General features: G+C 33.0%; 1 protein-coding gene across 1 annotated transcript in view; it reads right to left on the minus strand.

The window, feature by feature from the left end:
- The window catches only part of CSMD3 (CUB and Sushi multiple domains 3), a 1064314-nt gene that overhangs the window by 906061 nt on the left and 139396 nt on the right, over positions 1 to 18857 (minus strand). Inside the window, exon 3 of the mRNA XM_004265377.3 lies at positions 15924 to 16036. Coding sequence (XP_004265425.1) covers positions 15924 to 16036 — 113 coding nt within the window. The remainder of the gene's footprint in view (positions 1 to 15923; positions 16037 to 18857) is intronic.

Genomic DNA, 18857 nt, shown 5'->3' on the forward strand with positions numbered 1-18857 from the left:
TATTTGTCAATTATACCTCAATAAAGCTGAAATTAAAAAAAAACCAAACCTTCAATTCTTTCCTTATGCCTGATGTGACCTGTTCCTCTACAGTTAGATATCATAACTTTCCATATACTTGACCCACTTTTGACCTACAGACGCCCTACTGACCCAGCTATTCAGAAAACAAAATCCTTTTTAATATCCTGAATATGACACAGTTGTCCACGGCCTGGTTGACTTCATGTGTACATTTTCCAACCTGTTTGCTCAGTGATAACTTGATTCTTGCTTTGGGGCCCTCTCCTCCTTATCCTGCTACTACCCACCATGATTAAGCACTTATAATTTCTTGAAATTGTCCATTATTCCTCTTAAAATGAACAATCTCCTCAATCCCATGACACTTAAATGCTTTTCTCCCATCTTTTACAAAAAGTTTGGCACATACAATAATTTACCTTTCCATGATGGATATGTTAATTAGCTTGAATGTGGTAATCATTTCACAATGTATACAAATATCTAAATATCCGATTATACACCTTAAATATATATAATTTTTATTTGTCAATCAGACCTCAATAAAGCTGGAAAAACAATCTGCCTTTCTTCCCCTTACTATTAAAGTTCATAGGAATAAATATCTGGAGGATATTTTTGAAACTATTTAGTTAGGTCTCTTCTTTTTACATCTGAAGGTGAGAAACATTTAACTTTTTGAGGATCATGAAACTTGGTGGAGCAGGGCCTCTGCTATCCAGTCTGACTGTTAAATTTTTTTTAAAAATTTCTGACAAAAGTATACACATACCATTGACTATTTGTCCAGTGAACTTTTCAAATGTCTATGGAATTTCAGTGAGCTTTCTCCTTGATCTCACTGCTTAAGTGCTAAAATAAATTAAATTGAATCATAATTATTAATAAATTAAATATTGTTTTCTTAATTTTTAACTAGAAAACCAAGGAGCCTTACTAACTCTAGCCTGTGTTCCTATTTTCATCTAATGTGAAAATAAAATAACTAAAAGCTAACTCTAATAATTTCATCCTTCTTGAACTTTCTGAATGCTCTTTGTGCACAACTGGAGAATTAGTTAAAATATAGAAAATATTTCAGAATCTTTTAAAATTTTAGTCCTTTAAGGAAAAAGAATGAAACCTGAACTCAAAAGATTAAGCAAAATTGTAAAAACTCTAGATATACATTCACTGAAAATGTTCCCAGAGTACAGCTAGTCCCAGCAGTCCAAAATACACTCCAAATTTTATAAAGCTACCATAAATACAGCTTATAATATTCAAACATCACACCTAAATTCAAATCATTTGTGAAGACTGCTACTAGAACCTTCTGTTCACAGGAGACTAATGATCCATTAGTTTCAACAAAATACCCCATTAACATAAAAATGAATTTGGCTATGGGAAAGGCTATTATATTACAAGAGTTTTAAGTTTGGATTTAGATTTACCCTTACAACATTAAATACTAGTACTCAGCATCTGGTCAAAGATGGAGAGGCATAATTGAAGTTTTATATGTCAAAAATGGAGACAACTTCCTATTTTTTTAAAAAAATAAAAGAGGTAAAAATGCAAATAGAGAGGAAATCCTGAGAATTCTAGTTTACCTGAAACTTTTAGGCATCCTTTTAGATCCAACAATTCAGATGATATTTATTTTCTAACAACACACAATATTAAAGTCGTCATAGATCACAGCTGGCACTCATTTATTCACCTAGCCAAGTATTCATTCAATGATAATATTTTAAATGCCAGTTGAGTGAAGGCGTTACACATTTGGAAAAGTATGAGTAGTTCAAGAAGGCTGGATTCTAGAATGCAAGTGGAAGACTAGGAAATGAAGATGAAAATGTAAGAAAGGGCTCAAACTTTTGATTTCTCGATTCATGTATGGCCAATTCCTGGGACTTCAATAAATCCCAGGAAGCTTTATTATATAAAAGACACTCTTACTTTTTTTGTAATAATGCTGAGCAGCAGTATTACCTTAGAATATGTAAATGTAAAATGTGGATATTTTAAGTCCTTCATTACATATGGGAAAGAGAATGGAACTAGAGATTGAGCCTACATTTTAGATTCCAACTCTGATATTATGTACAATAGAAGCTTCCCTCATTACCTGATTCTTTGTTTTTTATTTGTCTTAAAGTTAAAAAATGGAGAATGTTTACTATACTGGAAATTAAGAGGAGCATATATATGTGATGATATTTTTATGAACACACCTAAACAACCATGAAGAGGTATAAACGTAAGATTTTGTAGAAAAACAGCGATGAAACAATACTGTTTTCTGTTTTATATTTGAGTTTGTTTGGTTTACTTTGAGCTTTAAATATTGCATTTCTAAGAGTTGTTCTATCTGATAACCAATTGGAACAATTCTCCCCATTGTATATTACCTTTGAAATTATTACTTTGTGGAAATGAAAAATTATAAAATTACCATGTTTAGACCCACTAATGAGGGGAGACCATAAAATCAAAATCAGAATATATGCCGTAAAAACTACTTGAAACTATGGGGCTCTTAAAACTGAAAATACAAAGATTTTATTATTATAAAGAAAGGTTTATGTCAAACCTTAAAACCTTATAACACTTATAAATTGTTTCACTTTAAATGTCTTAATTATATATGTTTACCATTTGTTTTATAGTGTGCTAATAATAAATTAATTTAAAGGAGAAAACAAAATAATTAATTTATGCAGAGACTGTCTTTAGGCCTCTGATTCTTTGTCTAAAATGAATATTTACTATAGTAAATAAATATATCAAAAGATACAATTATCCAGATGAGGAGAAATGTGCCACATGAGTGTCCTACATGCTGCTAGTGAATCCAGGGACAAGAAGGTTTCAGGAGAAGCAACTGAAGAAAGAAACTGGATGCAGAAGTAAAAACTTGAACTTTAGATTATGAAAGTATTAAATACTTTTATTATGAGTTTGTTGCTAAATACTGTATTTGTAAAATACATTCTTGCCCATGAAGAAGTTAGTAGAGAATATAATACAAATCCAAGTTGTTTGTTTTCTTAAAGAATATGACACTTAACATGTGTCCTAAAAATTCTTGTAACAAGATTTGGATTTGTAATAACTTAGATATAAAGAATTTCATGCTCAGCATCAACGTTATTCACTATTTCCCCAGATGTAGAGCTAATGACAAATGCAAAATTAACTAATGGCATGTTATAATTAAAGCTGGCATAATAGGTTCATTCATCTTACAATCTGCTCACTAGAAAACTTTATAACTCATTGCTTTCAGAAGTTGACAACTGGAAATATGGAACTTTGTAATTTGTAGAATAAGACTGCTTCCTAATAACAAAATGTAGGACTAACAAGGTAGAGTGCAGAAACGCCCTCTTCACCTGATTTTTATTTCTAACAATGAAAAGTGATTGACATCAATTTCGACTATATTACAGGAGGAAAAGTAGGATAGTTTAACTGCAACAAATTTCACCTCCTATTGAAACCACCGAAGTATGGCTAAATAATATTTTGAAATAACATGATGACCAAACTGACATTGAAAATTTTTTTGAAAAGTAAGAAAAATGTTGCATCATGTAATTTGTATTCTGTGGGTTAACAGGATTGGTATCAACAAGATTCTGTTAGAAATGTGGCATCCTGAGCCCCACCAAACGTTTGAAATAAGAATCAGCTGCTTAACAAGATCTCCAGGTGATTCTTATAAAGCCTGGAAAGCCGTGCTTTCAACAACATAAAAGCGATGTAAAGAATGAGGCCTTAGTTCCAGTAGTCTGCGTGCCAATTACTGCCTTGAGCTGGTAAATGTTAAACAACTAGTGTTCTGGAAAACAAAAAAGCCGTGCTTTTAAAAATTTGCTGATTTCCATTGTGTAAGTACTCCAAACATAGCCATTTTCAAGGTATCAACATGAAGTCACCAGATGCTGAGTTGGGAAGAGAATTCACATTGCACAATTTGCTCTCCTGATGCTCTCTGAGCGGGCTCCAGCATATTGCTATCTGTAAGTCAATCATGTTGTTTTTCTTTATCTGTAGATAAGAATGATAATATTTATCTGGCCAAATTAGTTTGTGTCAATATAAAAGGATTTAAATACTTTTGTATATTAGTCGCTTTTACTTCTTTTTCTCCACCAAATCATAAGCATCCTGAGAGCCATATTAAAGGTTTTCTAACACCTAATATAATGTCTAGAACATGATAGGTGCTTATAAGATGTGTTTTGGAAGGCATTAGTAAATAGATAAGACTGTGCCCCATGCCTTTTTTATTGGTAGAACCACAATATTTTTATCTTTATAAACGGATATTAAACAAGAATATGTGCTGTTTCAACAAACTTACAGAGAGAGTTCAGACTTGTGGTCACTAGAGGCAGGAGGTGTGGGGAGGAGGAATTGGATGAATAAAAAGTACAGACTTCCAGTATAAGATAAATAAGCACTAAGGATGTACTGTACAACATGATTGTTATAATTAACACAGCTGTATGTTATATATGAAAGTTGTTAAAAGAGTAAACCCTAGGAGTTCTCATGAAAAGGAAAAATTACTTTTTTCTATTTTTGAAATTTTATATCTATATGAGTTCACTAAACTTGTGGTAATCATTTCATGATGTATGTAAGTCAAATCATTATGCTTAAACCTATGCAGTACTGCATGTCAGTTATATCTCAATAAAACTGGAAGAACAAAAATACTAGTAGGAAAAAAAAACTAGAATAGACAAAACACCTGTGTGATATGTTGAATTAAACTATGCATAGTCCATCTATGGGGAAAAAAGAATATGTACTGTTTCTTATTCTGACACTGTGGCAGAAACTTCTAATTGTTCCTTATTAGCTTCTATCCCTTTCATTCATAGCAATACAATTTTTAGCTGGATATATTAACATTTTGAATAAAAGACTGCATTTCCCAGCCCCCAGTGCAGCCAAGTTTCATGTGACTATAATCTGACAATTGGATATAAACAGAAGTGTCATAAAAAGGTTTTGTGCAAGGAAGTATTAAGGACTATTACTGAAGAATACATAGGTGTTGGGAAGGCAAGAGAGAAAGCTAGGAAAGCAGACAGGAGTCTAATGTAGTAGTCTAGTTAAATCCAGGGAGAGATGATAGTTGTTAGGACTCTAGGATAGTAGTAGTAAAGATGGTGAGAAATGGTAAGATTCAAGACATATTTTGGAAAAGAAGGAAGAAAAGAAAGAGGACTCATTATTTTCAGATATTTACAAAATTATCCAAAAGTATATATAGAATGTTGTAGCTTATTAAATGCTTTTTAAAATAATACTATATATAGCCAATAAAAATGTTGAAACTTTTAGATTAGCATCTACCCATATGAGGATCTTCATATAATAATTCTTAAAGGTATCTTTCATTTGGAATTTTTAAAAGTGATTGAAAATTGTCTAACATTTATTGAATCCAGATGCTGTGGTGGTAGAACACTCTACGCATGTTTGGGAAACAATTCTCCAGATGCCTCTCATGTTTTCCACATCTTATAAGGAGAGGTAGTGACTCTCTTTGTTCAGCAGCACTATGGAAATACTATCTCCCTCCAGAGCAAAGGGCCTGTTTACTTACTATCTATTATAAAAGATCCTGTTTCCCTAAGTTAAGAGTTCCTCTCCTGTATATGTGGGCATCACCTGGCCCTCTTCTCATTGCCCTGTTGAGAACTGAGGCTCTGGGCACCTGAATAATTGCTGATACTCTACTTCTATTGCTGTATGTAATATAGCCCTTTGTCCCTGACTCAGTAGTTTTCCGTCTTCTGCCAGCATCCCTGAAACTGTGGCAGGCTAACTCGTTAACTTTCGAATAGGGTAAAATGTCAGAATCATCACTGTTCTTAACAATATGTAGATACATAGAACTATAAGATTTTTTTAAAGATGGATCAGTAGTTTCTGTTATTTCTTTGTCACTAGGAAAAAATAATTATACTTAATCAAAATGACCAGAAGTTTGCAGTTTGAACATATTGTTACTTTCAGTTCTGTGTATTATCTCTTCTAGCCACAATGTCTTTCAGAAGATGTTTGTTCTTTGCTTCAGAGCCCTTATAATTATCCATAAGTTTTTTATGAGTTTTTGTTTATGCACTTGCTTAAAGAACTATATTTAGGTAAAAAGTTTTATTCAATTAATTTCTATACTAAACTTGGCATTCTTCCATTTCACCCTCTTTCCAAGTCGATTGCAATGACTGCCTCATCATGCTCCAGTTCTGTCTCTAGCACTGACGTGTTAGCTCAGAGCTGCAACTCTTGAGTGGATTACTTCTCTTAGACTCTGTCAGCGTTTTGAGCTTTGTCCCTGGAAGAGCATTGCACATGTCTGTGCATATGTGAAAACTGTCATTTCTTCCCTTGTTTCAAGCTGAAAATGGATCACCCCATTGGCAGCACTATGATTCCTGGGAAACCCTATCTAAGGGTGCTTGCTACTCCCTAACTCATCTGGCTGAAATAACATATGGGTAAATTGTCACATCCATCTTCTTATTTGAACAACACTCTAAGAAAGAGAAAACAAATAGCTAGATATATTGTTTCTTTTGAGAAAATGGAAATTGAGTTTATATGACATGACGAAACATTGTAATATATATATGAACATATATCAATATTACCAATATATAATATCGAATATATATGGTAGAATAGCAAAGATACTAGCTAACATTTATTGAATGTTGCTTATATATCAGGTGCTGCGCTTTGAATGTTGCATCATTAACTTCCTTGATCTTCAAAACAACCTTGTAGAATCAGTATCGTATTCCTTGTATTATGAAGAACTGAGCCTCAGAGCATCTGAGTGATAGTCAGCCTTAAATATTAGGTCTTGTAAAATTTTTTTTCCATTACCCTATATTTCTTACTAAGAAAAAAATATGCTATATTAAAAATAAATTCATATTAAATTGTGATCATCTTAAAAAATAAGCATCTGAAGCACACTGATTATAATTGAATTGAACTTATACAATAGAATATAAAAATGTCCTACTTACTAACCTAAAAGAAATCAATTTACCAAATTAAGGAGAAAAAAATATAAAGAATATATTAACTATATCTCTTTTCAGGTAAAGATAGTTCTGCTTAGGGTGATAAATAATAAAACACATCTTCTAACCTTCTGTTCTTTCTCTTCCTGTATTTTCTATCCTGTTTTGAACTATCGCCTAAATGAGTCACTCAACGAGATACGCTAGGCAGAATTCTAAGATGGGCTCCAAGATTTCCACCCCCTTCCCATGAGTACAGGTGGGACCTATGGATATGATGGAATAGTTGCCTCCTTCATTAGGTTACACTATATGGCAGTGGTGATGGGACAGTCGGTCCTGTGATTATGTTATACTACATAGCCCTCCTTGTAAGCCAAGTAGAGAGAAAGTCTGAGAGAAGTGGTGTAGCTAAGCTGAAAGGTTTTGAACTGCCTTGGGGTGAGGAGAATGGTAAGGAACCACAAGCAGCCTATAAAAACTATGAAAAATCCCTGATCAATCATTGGCAAGAAAATAGGGACCTCAGTCATACCACTGGTAAGGAAATAAATTCTACCAGCAACCAGTAAGCTTGGAATAGGACCCTGGCCTTAGTCACAGTGCTAGCCAACACCCTGACAGCAGACTTGTGAGATCTGAGCTAAGAACCCAGCTGACCCCTGCCAAACTTTTAATCTATAGCACTATGAGATTATAATTTGTGTTGTGTTAGTCCACAAAATGGTGGTAATTTTGTTATACAGCAATACAAAACCGATACAGATGGGAAGGATCCTTTTGTGGAAAAATTCCTTTAAATATCATTATGAGAAGTAAATGCTATGCTATATCTACACAGAAAAGCACAATGAAATATTGTACGAAACATCCAAGTGATGGCTCGTGTTTGACAGTTATGACCAAAAGAGCATGCTGTAAAATGAGAAAGTCTTCAGTTGGAAGCATGGTGTAAGGACGAAAAGTATCGATAAGTGCCTTCAAAGATGGCAGATAACCAGAATAATTATTGTAAATGCAAATGAATATGAAGAAAATTATTTATAAATATTCAATAATTTTAACTACATAATTGGAAATATCATTGATTTAATAATTAGGTAGGAGCAATAACAAAGGAACATTTAGTCCTCTGAATAATACTAAGAGTCCAACAACCAGTGCCTTGAGGTCAATTTATATTAAAGAGTATACAAAACCTAAAGAATATTCTAGACAATATATCACACTATATAGGAAAAGTATAATTTTTATTGGGATAAACTATGTTGTCTTATGTGGTATGGGGAAAATTATTAAAAATCCATCTTAAAGCTGAGACTTGTGTAACAAGTAGTGAAAATGGGATTTGATGACATAATTATTTCTCCATGCAGAAAAATAATTTTATCTAATACAGTACATATACCCATTGAATGAAAATGATTGATGCTGTTTATTATTCCCATTGAAATATTTGATTTGCACATTTTATTTTACCTATGTTTATTTCTTAATCATATTAAATGGTGCTCTGTTAAAGAGCATAATTATTTTTATAAGGAAAAAACCATTTCAAATTTAATTTTCTGTGATATGCCATCATACTTATAGTCAAATAATAAACTTAAATTTATATTTTGCTAATTTACTACATTTTGTTAAGAAGGAATCAAGATAAATCCACAAATTCATTCCTTAACCAAACTCATAGTATAGTTCTCTTTTAAACCACGAGCTGTATGCTATCAATTATAACAATTTATCACAATGTATAGTCTTTGAGTGTACGAAACACAAAAAAACTTTGACATATAATTAGAACCTTATATTAATCAGTCTCAATTAAACTTCATTCTAGCACTCCTATAAAAATGATAAATTATAGCGGTTGACAGATATGACACATTTAGCAACATATATAAAAGAAGGAAATTTCATGTGAAATGAGATTACATACTGTGTTTAATCATCCTACTTCTGGAGAATAAAATACAATCTTGAATTCCATCCCATCTTCTCCATATGAAGCACAAAGATTAAGTAGGTCATATGTCACTGGCTTTAACATTTTTTTATATTCAGCTTATTTTTCTCTGTGTGCCATATGGGTAATTTTGTATTTTTAAAGTGCTTCATAAAGAAACTATTTACTTCAGGAAACTAAAGATTTTAAAGTAAAGAAAATATCTGTAAAAAGTAAAAATAATTTTAAGTATCATTTATGGCTTTTCTCAAATAAAAGACCAAAATTTTTCCTAAACCTTGTTCAGTTAATGTAAATATCTGTGGTTACTGCCTTTTAACATATTCACTGGAGTTTTAAATCTTTGTAAGTGGGAGATGTATTAAATCTTTCCTCATTCCTGATCAAAGTATTAGATATTCCTATTTATTACTTGAATGTAACAAGCATCTATTAAGTGCTTGCAATGTACCAGGAATGTGCTAAAATAGGGCGCGATTTACAAAACAAGTAAAACAGCTTCTATACCCTCAAGCTTCTCAGAGCCTAGCATGAGCAAAAAATATCAATACATTGTACAGGTGTACTCAGCAGGAGAACTGGAGATTTAAGGTAGAACAATTTAAATACCATAGTATATGTAGAAATTTAATATATGTTCATGTGACCATTTCATGAATTGAGGCAAATGATGATAAATAAGGCTGGAGATCTGTTGTTGTACAGGTTGTATGTGCCACACTGTGCAGAAATGGGAAATGTTTAAAATGTTATGTTTTTTTTTTAAAAAATTTATTGCTTAATGTCGAAAAGCATTCATAGTATTGAGAATACTATTCAAGTTTTGTTGTGAGTACAATGAAAATGTGTATCTTCTTGGATAATAGATGTAAACTTGAGAATTAATAAATTTTTGCGTATACCCAACCAAATCCACATATTCGTTATAACACTGTGACTTTTAACTCCATGCTGTAGATGATATTTAAGGAATAGTCTGATTTTTGTTAATTCTCTAGATTGGGATTTTGAACAATTTAAAAGGGAGAGAATATAGCCAGTGTAACTTTAAGTGGAATATATTCTATAAAAATATTGAATCACTATGTCATATACCTGAAACTAATATAATATTGTAAATCAACTATACTTCAATTAAATAAATAAATACAAGAGAGAGAAGGCACTCACGACGTAGATAGATGGTCACTGGACACTACAGACAAAACCACTGCTGGGGCCAAGTACAGGGTCCCATGAACAGCTGCCCACACCATCAGATAACTAGACCATAGGAAAGAGGTGCACCAAAGAGCCAGACTGTGGTGAACAGACCTTTGGAGGGACCTGCCTGCAGCTGACAAAACTTCTGGAGGGCCAGACCCCCAAAGTCCTCAAACCTAGGGCTAATGTTCCAGAAAGGCCAGGACACAGCTACTCACACTCCGTGAGGACCTACACATTGAAGACAAGTCTCCCAGAGGGCCAGACCAAACAGAGCCTGATCGCCAAAGAGTTAGTTCACAAGAATGGGACATCTCAGAGGACCATGTCATCTGTGATGGGACTTGGGAAGAGTATGGTGGCCTAGATCTCTGGAAGACTAAACCATCCAAGGGCCAGATTCCCAGTGATAAAAATACCAGAGATAGAACCTCCAATGAACCTAGCCATGAAGGATGGAACGCCCAGAGGACTGTGCCATGGAGATCAAGGCCACCTGAGAAATTGTCTTCCATAGTGTCAGACCAAGCAGGCAAGGACCGCTGGAGGAGCAGGCCATGGAAAACAAGACCACCAGGCTAGACCCTGGGGAACAAGGGAGGACCAGATTCCAAAGGGGAATGCTACAAAGGGGCAATGACAGAGACAGGATCTCATCCTAGTTCCCTGGTACCAGCTCTACCTCCTGCTCCTGCCCCTGGCCATTGGTGGCTAATGAAGCCAAGAAAAGCTGGAGCACAGGGATGGCACCAGTAGTGGGAGTGGAGGTAGGAGGATAATCTCATCCTCTGCCTGTGGCTCAGTCCGAATTTCAGGGCAGGAAGTTACCCAAAGTAAGTAAAGTTGGGGGGGGTCGGGGCAGGCCATGGATTAAGATGTTTCAATACCTAAGTTAGCCAGACTCTGTGGAACCCTAAAGGCAAAATATTTGAATTTGATCGAGAGACAAAAAAAAGTCTCTGCACGTATTACATTTCCTTGTATTATGTTTTAAAAATATGATATCTCTCATTTTTAAAAGTAAGGTAAAGATCCATTAACTTCTTTTATGAACCTAACCTACATTCATTGTTAGAAAACTAATATATGTAATTTTAATACATAAATTTCTCTTGCTACAATTCAGCTGTCTTGCTAGAAGCATAACTGACTTCATTCTAAGTTGTAATCTCTCCATTAAAGTTCATGGTACTGCAGTTTAAATTTATAAAGCTTAGGAATAAAAAATAACACCTAAAATTAAAAATCACTAAAGTCATTTGACATTTTCAAGTGAAAACTTTTGATAAACATGTGTGATGGATAGCTAAAATAGAATAGTAAATAGTATAAACATTCTTCTGTACGTCAAGTGTTTAAAAAGGACACAGAATATATGTCACATGTAATATACACAAAAATATATTTCAGCTTTTATATTTCATATTGTTTTATACACAGCATTATCAGTAATTCTTTTGTAATGTTCTTTTGCACTAAATTTTATGTGGTCATATATATTTATAATGGAATTAGTTTGTAGTTAGGTATAGAATAAGTCTCTAAAATATATACAGGTTATATCTCTAAACATATTTTTACATTAAGGTTAGCGCTTTATTGAATTCTTGCTCATTACAATTTTTCATATAATTTTCTAGGGTGAGAAAAATCCATGTAAAATGTTTAGCTCTGTGATTGACACAAAGAAATCACTCAATAAATGTTACCTAGTAGTAATACTGTTATTAAACAAATTTTTATGTTTCTTAATTAATATGGGAAAATGATTGAACAGCAAATTTGCTAAAAATGAGATTGTTATCCCTGTAATATCTTAATTACTTAGTCATACACATCAATAGGGCATAATAGCTACCTTGAGTTTGAAGCGATTTTCAAGACTTTTTATTTTTATGTCTGTTTCTGATCATTGAAGGATCACTGATACATACTGAAATTATTCATTGAGATTCTCCTAGACATTAAACTAACCAATTCATATAATATATAATAATATTTAATGATTACATGTAATATGTATATAATCCACTATATGCTTGCATTATATTACTTTCTACAATAAACAATTCTAAAGTGATAAGATAGTCCATGGTATATCTTTATGATCTTGCACCTATAAAGAATGATTACGTAGCTTTGAAAGTAAAATGTGAAAGAAGTCCATTGTACAAAATAACTTTTAGCAGAAACTAGAATATATTTTGAATTCTGTTTGGCAGATCTGGAAAGACAAAAGAGAATTTCCATTGTGTGCTCCACAGAATACAGATGGTACCAGTTTTATCCTGATCAAATTTTGAAAGATGGTTATATGACTATTCAACTTAGTATACACTAGTGTTTTTCCAACTTGTTTCACAGAACGCTATTCTACTCATTTGTTTTTATAAATGTTAAGAAACATGAAAACAAAGTTCCATGAGATGAATTTTGAGAAACAGTGACAAGAAATTCAAGTGTATGATAGACAATAATGAGGAAAAATAAAAATACATTCAGCTAGATATTAATGGGGAAAATTTTCCACAGAAATTTAACACCTCGCAGCTTCAGCTTCAAGAAGTTTAAAAGCATTTCTGATAAATGGTTAAGAGCTCTGAAACGCAATCAAAATTTGTGAAACGGGGACATCACCCTCCACAGTTTTAAAGTGTATGGGCTGAAGTAAGACAGCAGAAGTTTGTAACAACAGAGAAGGTCTGTGACGATCACAGATGACGTACATTTATCAATTATTCTACATTGGATTTGCAACTGGAATTGCAAATATTCTACGGCTTCACTCCACAGTCTGATTCAGGATTGTAATTGGGGCCAAGAATTCTACATTTTAGCAAATTCTCCAGATGATTCTGATACATGTGGTCCACTATTGGCAGTTTGAGAAACACAGAAAAGTGCACAAATATCACTAATAAATAGAGATCTCATAAATTCTAGTATACAAGGACAAAGTCTCAGGAAACTTTAAAAAATAAAGAAAATAATTATTAGTAAGTGATTATATGGAGGGAGATGAAATGAAAATAAATGAGATTCAGACATTAGGTTCATCCTGCAAAAAAAACAAAACAAAAATACAGGTGTAAATTTAGAGGACAGGCTTTGAAATTTCAAACTAAGTTTTCTGAACTTCGCAATACTTACCAGTTGGCCTTGACAGTGTTATTGGCTATGGTTAAATAAATAAATGCTTGTAGCTACTCCCTCTGTAAAATATTACATAGTGTTGCACATGGTGTGGTAGGACTAATGAAGCCTAACCCACATGCCCACACACACACCCCAGAGTCCCTGGAACCTGTGAATATATCATATTACCTTGCAAAAAGGACTTTGCTTAAGGACTTTAACTTGGGGAGATTGGGTCTACATGGATAATCAAGGCTAATCTAATGACATAGGCCCTTAGAAGCTAAGAAATTTATCCAGCTGAAGTCAGAGATGTGTGGGAAAAGAAGGTAGTAGAGAGATGCACTAAGAAGGGAACATCAGAGAGATTTCAAGTATGAGAAGGATTCGTTTCACCAGTGGCTAGCTCACAAATGTAGGTCTTACATGCAAGGAAGAGAGAGGCCTCTAGAAATGGTGGGCAATAGATCTTTTCCAGAGCCTTCTGACAAAAGCCTAACCAGCTGACATTTTTATTTCAGCCTTATGAAACTCTGAGCAGAGGACTAGCAGAGACGATCAGGACTTTTCAGCTACAAAACTGTGAGATAATATATTTTTGTTGTTTTGCTGCTAAATTTCTGGTTGTTTGCTATGGTAGCCATAGAAAACTAATATACATGGTAGAAGATACCCATCACAAATCAATACCTGAAGATTTTCTGCAGGATGATGACCAATCCCTCAGTACTACCCAGCTGCCTAGTACCTTATATTTTAAGTCAGGATCTCCCAAACATACATTGAAATGTCATGAAGATATATGAATCCATTTTCACTGAAGCAGAAAAGACAGAAATTTAATGTTGTATATGTAGAAACAATGGAGAGCTATGAAAATATTTTTGACAGTATTTCATGAAACTCGACAGTCAAACCAGAAAGTATGGCAATATTATAATACATCTTCCAAGTTCCTACAATTTCAGTATACTTAGTATTCACTGAAAGAATAAACTAACCTAAAATATCTTTATACTTTGATGAACAGAGTGCAAGTTTTCTATTATGGAGCCTTTAATAAAAAACTATTGTATTACTAACTCCTTCAATATTGCCAAAATTACACTTAAAATTAAACCTTTGTGTTTGCAGTATTTTAAACTATGAATTAAGTTGCCAAGATAAAAATATGCAACTATTGTGAAAGTACCTTCAAAAATAATGATTATTACTATCACAATGGAGGAAAATAAGTCTTGGAATGCATCCTCCCCTGCTAGAGAAAGACAGTTCAGAAATGTATTAGGTAGAAAATAGTGTTCAAAACTGCTGTGATATGGCATTATTAAGAATATTAAAAAAGAGAAAATATTTTTACTCAACAGTTTGCTAGCAGGTATTTTTTTCCTAGGGAGAAAGCACTAGATGAAACTTTCAGTTTAGAACTTTCCCCACATGCAAACGGTTAACCTGTATACTAAAGCAATTCTATTTTATATATGATTGTTTTCTAGTGTGCTCTTTAAACATATTATATTTTGAATTATTATGTGCTTTAGAAAGTAACCACCCCTGCTACTGTATTTGTATATCTCTTATCATGATGTTACATCTGGTGTGGTGCATTTTCGGTCATATGGACCTGGGGAGGCGAGTTGAATTTTGTTATGCTATTCCTATGGGTAAGGAAGGGACCCTTCCCTAAACTAGGTGAGATTTTATTGTCAAGTCACATAGAGAAGAAATTACAACTACATGACCTCAATATGAAGCACTTGAGAACAGGTTATTTTTACCTTCAGATTTTTTTACACTTCAAAAAGGGAAAACAATACAGATTCTGTACATTTTTAACACCATCAGCAGAGCCTGTGGTGTTACCCAATTATGAAACAATAATTGTATAGTGAAACATGAGTACCCACACTATGTGGGATAAATAAAGATTATAAATGACCTCCAGTAAGTTCAGGTTTTGATACTAAGTGAGCTTGTAGCAAACTTCCAGATAAAAAACATCAGTTTCAAGTGCTTCTTTATTTTCCTCTTTGTGGTTAAGGGATTATGGATCTGTGGGACTGGAAATACTGGTTTAAAATGAAAAATGTCAACTCTTGTCTCTTAATAGAATTTTCTCTTTATTCTAACTAGCAGAGAACACAAATGACCAGTTTATTTTATGGCAGAGAGGCAAAGAACAGAGGAGAATAGGGTGGAGTCTGTGATGCCTGAATCTCAAATCAGGCCTAGTTTCCTTTTACTCTCAGATTCTGTTCCCTTTTATTAAGGTTTAAACCTATAGAGATGCCATGGTCTCATCTCCTAAGAAGATTTAAGGGCAAGATTTTCCTCTGTCTAGGCACGCTGCAATGAAACATTAAAGCCTACTAATTCTAGCTTTTTATTATATATTGATGATTATTGAGAAAGTGAATCTTGGTATAAAATTTGATGTAGCAGGATGAACTATAACTTCTGTCCTGGTGATTTTTCTTCTGTTTTTACCCTGGAGAATTTTGGTTTTACTACATTGAACTGGGCAGTGGTCCTTTTATATTACCATCACTTACCTTCATAGTATACTTTAAATCCATGAGCACTAACTGCAAAATCACTGGTCAAACGTAGTGAGAACACAGATTTGGTACTTGTCACTGGTGGTGGCAGATGGAATCCTGTTAACCTGAAACATAGAATTAATTATTAGCTATAGATATTTTTCCTAATAGAGTTAAAGAGTATTAAAAGTCATTTTATCAAATCCCTAAGCTTTGTGAGTATGTGTGGTGTGAATTAACTTATGACATGTTGATTAGAACATGTCACTCATCGGAAGCAATTGCTATAAGTATATATAAATATGTTTATGTGTGTGTGCTATTACTGTTTATCATGTCTATCCCATATATCATCTATATGAAAATATTGATCAATTCAGACTTTGGGAGGTAAGTTATGAGATTATGGGTCTGTGCATATTTTAGCTGTTGATTTTAATAACACTTAGAAGATATTTTTGTTGAATTTTCCTGACAGTTTAAAATATATATGAGTGGGAAATATTTCATGAAATTTAATATTAAAGGAAGAGATGTGATCTAAATATGAAATCTTGAAAGTAAAATGTCTGCATGTGAGAAGTGATTTTGTTTTATCAGATTCCAGGAAATTCTATTAAAATTAATAGTTGCAAATTATTTTAGGTTAATAATGCATAAGTTTACATAACAAATATTTGTCTGATATTTTTGCCCATAATTTACTACTTATTTTTCTAATAAATTATTGCATATAATAAGCTCGATTATATAAAATATAATTTACAATTGACACTTAATAAAGCAGAAAAGAAAAATAAGAAAAAGCACATTCATTGGATATAATTTTTATAAAACTAATGAAGATGAATAACTTTAAAAATTTTCTATGAATTGCCTTTATGTAACGTTCTCATTTTTTTATTCTTAATATGAGAGTAAGGATTGAGAATTTTATGCAATGGAATTATATTATTTTTTAATATACTTGCTATTTTTGCCCAACATTACATAGGTAGAATTAGTCTGTACTGAAATTATCAAATATTTTTATTTCTGAATAGCAGTAGTTCTCGTTTGTCTCAGGCCTACTTACTCTAAAAATGTATTAAGAACCCCAAAAAGATATTGCGGGCTAGATCTATCAATACGCTATTTAAGTGTAAACTGAGAAACATTTTAAAATGTGCATTAGTAATATCATTTTTAAATATCTAGAATAAATCCATTATGTGTTGACATAAATAATATTTTAGTATTAAATAACTATCTTTTCCAAAACAAAAAACGAGAAGAATACACTGTGCTTTATTTTGGCAAATCTCTTTAATGCCTGTCCCGTTAGTAGAAAGTAGCTAGATTACCATATCTGCTTCTTTATTGAATATATTGCAATATGTTATTTTGTTTGATGGGTATGAAGAACCCTGATCTCACTTAGACATTTAGTTGTAAAAGGGAAGAGTATTCTAATAGCTTTTGCTTGTAAAAGTGGTTATTCTTCTTTGATACTACATAAAAACTTGACTAGTTGCAATGTTGAATTCAAACCATATCAGCTAATTTTTTTGCACTCTGTAACATTAAAATATTTTGGTTCACCTTGTCCTTGCAATAGATTGTATTTACTCATGCATTTTTCAACATTATACATGCATTGGTCATTTGAAATACATTGGTTCACTGAGTCAGAGAGATCTTCCAAATATTAATACACTTCATTATAAAATATTTAAAACTCACATTTTTATTTCTATTGATCGCACCAGAAAAATCTTTAAACTTGGGGAAGCTCTAAAGCTTACAGTGGTGGATTGAAGTTTTCCAAAATTCTAATTTTTTACTTGAAAACTCAGACTTCATCGCTAACAGCAAATCCTGTCAGTTGTTTTCCTTGAAGTAACAAGTCAGGTTCATATTTTTCGGAGGGGCAGGGGGGAAATAGATACCAAATGCCTAAGTGTGACTAACCATAGTTTATCTGTTAATCATTCTTTCAAATAAAAAGTTTGTTCCATGAAAAAAGTGGCTAGTTCAGCTGATAACTCAAGCTATTTTTCCTTCAGACAACCATCATATTTTAGTAGGCATAGAAAGGTTTTTGTTTGTTGTTTTTTCATTTTTTTCCATTTTGTCGCACAGGTCATTAAAAAGAGGAGTATTACAGGGTGGACATTTAATGACATAATTAGTTATAGCTTTAGCAGGAACATTCTTAAGTACAATTGGATTTTTTTTTTTTGGCACTGCAAGTGTGTGGCAGTATAGAATACAATAACTAATGATTACTAGTACAGTTTGAAGTCACTGACTTGTGTTAATGCACCAGCAGTTTTATACCCAGCATTACTTTTGTGCATGAGGGCAAATGCCAATACAGAGAAAAAGGTGAATAATGCCTCAATAGTATTATGGAAATAATTTTGATTTCATGGACCCCCTGAAAATGTCTCAGAACTTTCAAGGATACATGGTTCACATTTTGAGAACCACTGTTGTAGAGGAATCTACTGCAATATATATACCACAATTCATTTATTCACTCACTGTTGATGAACATTTGGGTTATATATACTTTGTTCAGTATGTTTTCATCAACATCCTTATCAAAGTCCACTCTTGGGACTTCCCTGGAAGTCCATTGGTTGAGACTCCACGCTTCCACTTCAAGGGGCGCGGGTTCGATCCCTGGTCAGGAACTAAGATTCCCACATACCGCACGGTGAGGCAAAAAAAAATATATATATATATATATATATACACAGAAAATACAGAAAAGTCCATTCTTAAACACTTTCATAGCAATTTTCTCTAGAGTATATAAGCATTTACAGCTTTAAATTTTCCTCTTTTTGCTGCATAAGCTACACCCTGCAAAGGACCTAGTCAAACTTTTTTCTATATTCCTTTGTGATTTCCTCTTTGTTCCATGGTTAGAAATACATCGCTTAAATTATAAACATATGG

The sequence above is a fragment of the Orcinus orca genome, chromosome 17 (genome assembly GCF_937001465.1).
Source record: "Orcinus orca chromosome 17, mOrcOrc1.1, whole genome shotgun sequence".
NCBI classification, from domain to species: domain Eukaryota; kingdom Metazoa; phylum Chordata; class Mammalia; order Artiodactyla; family Delphinidae; genus Orcinus; species Orcinus orca.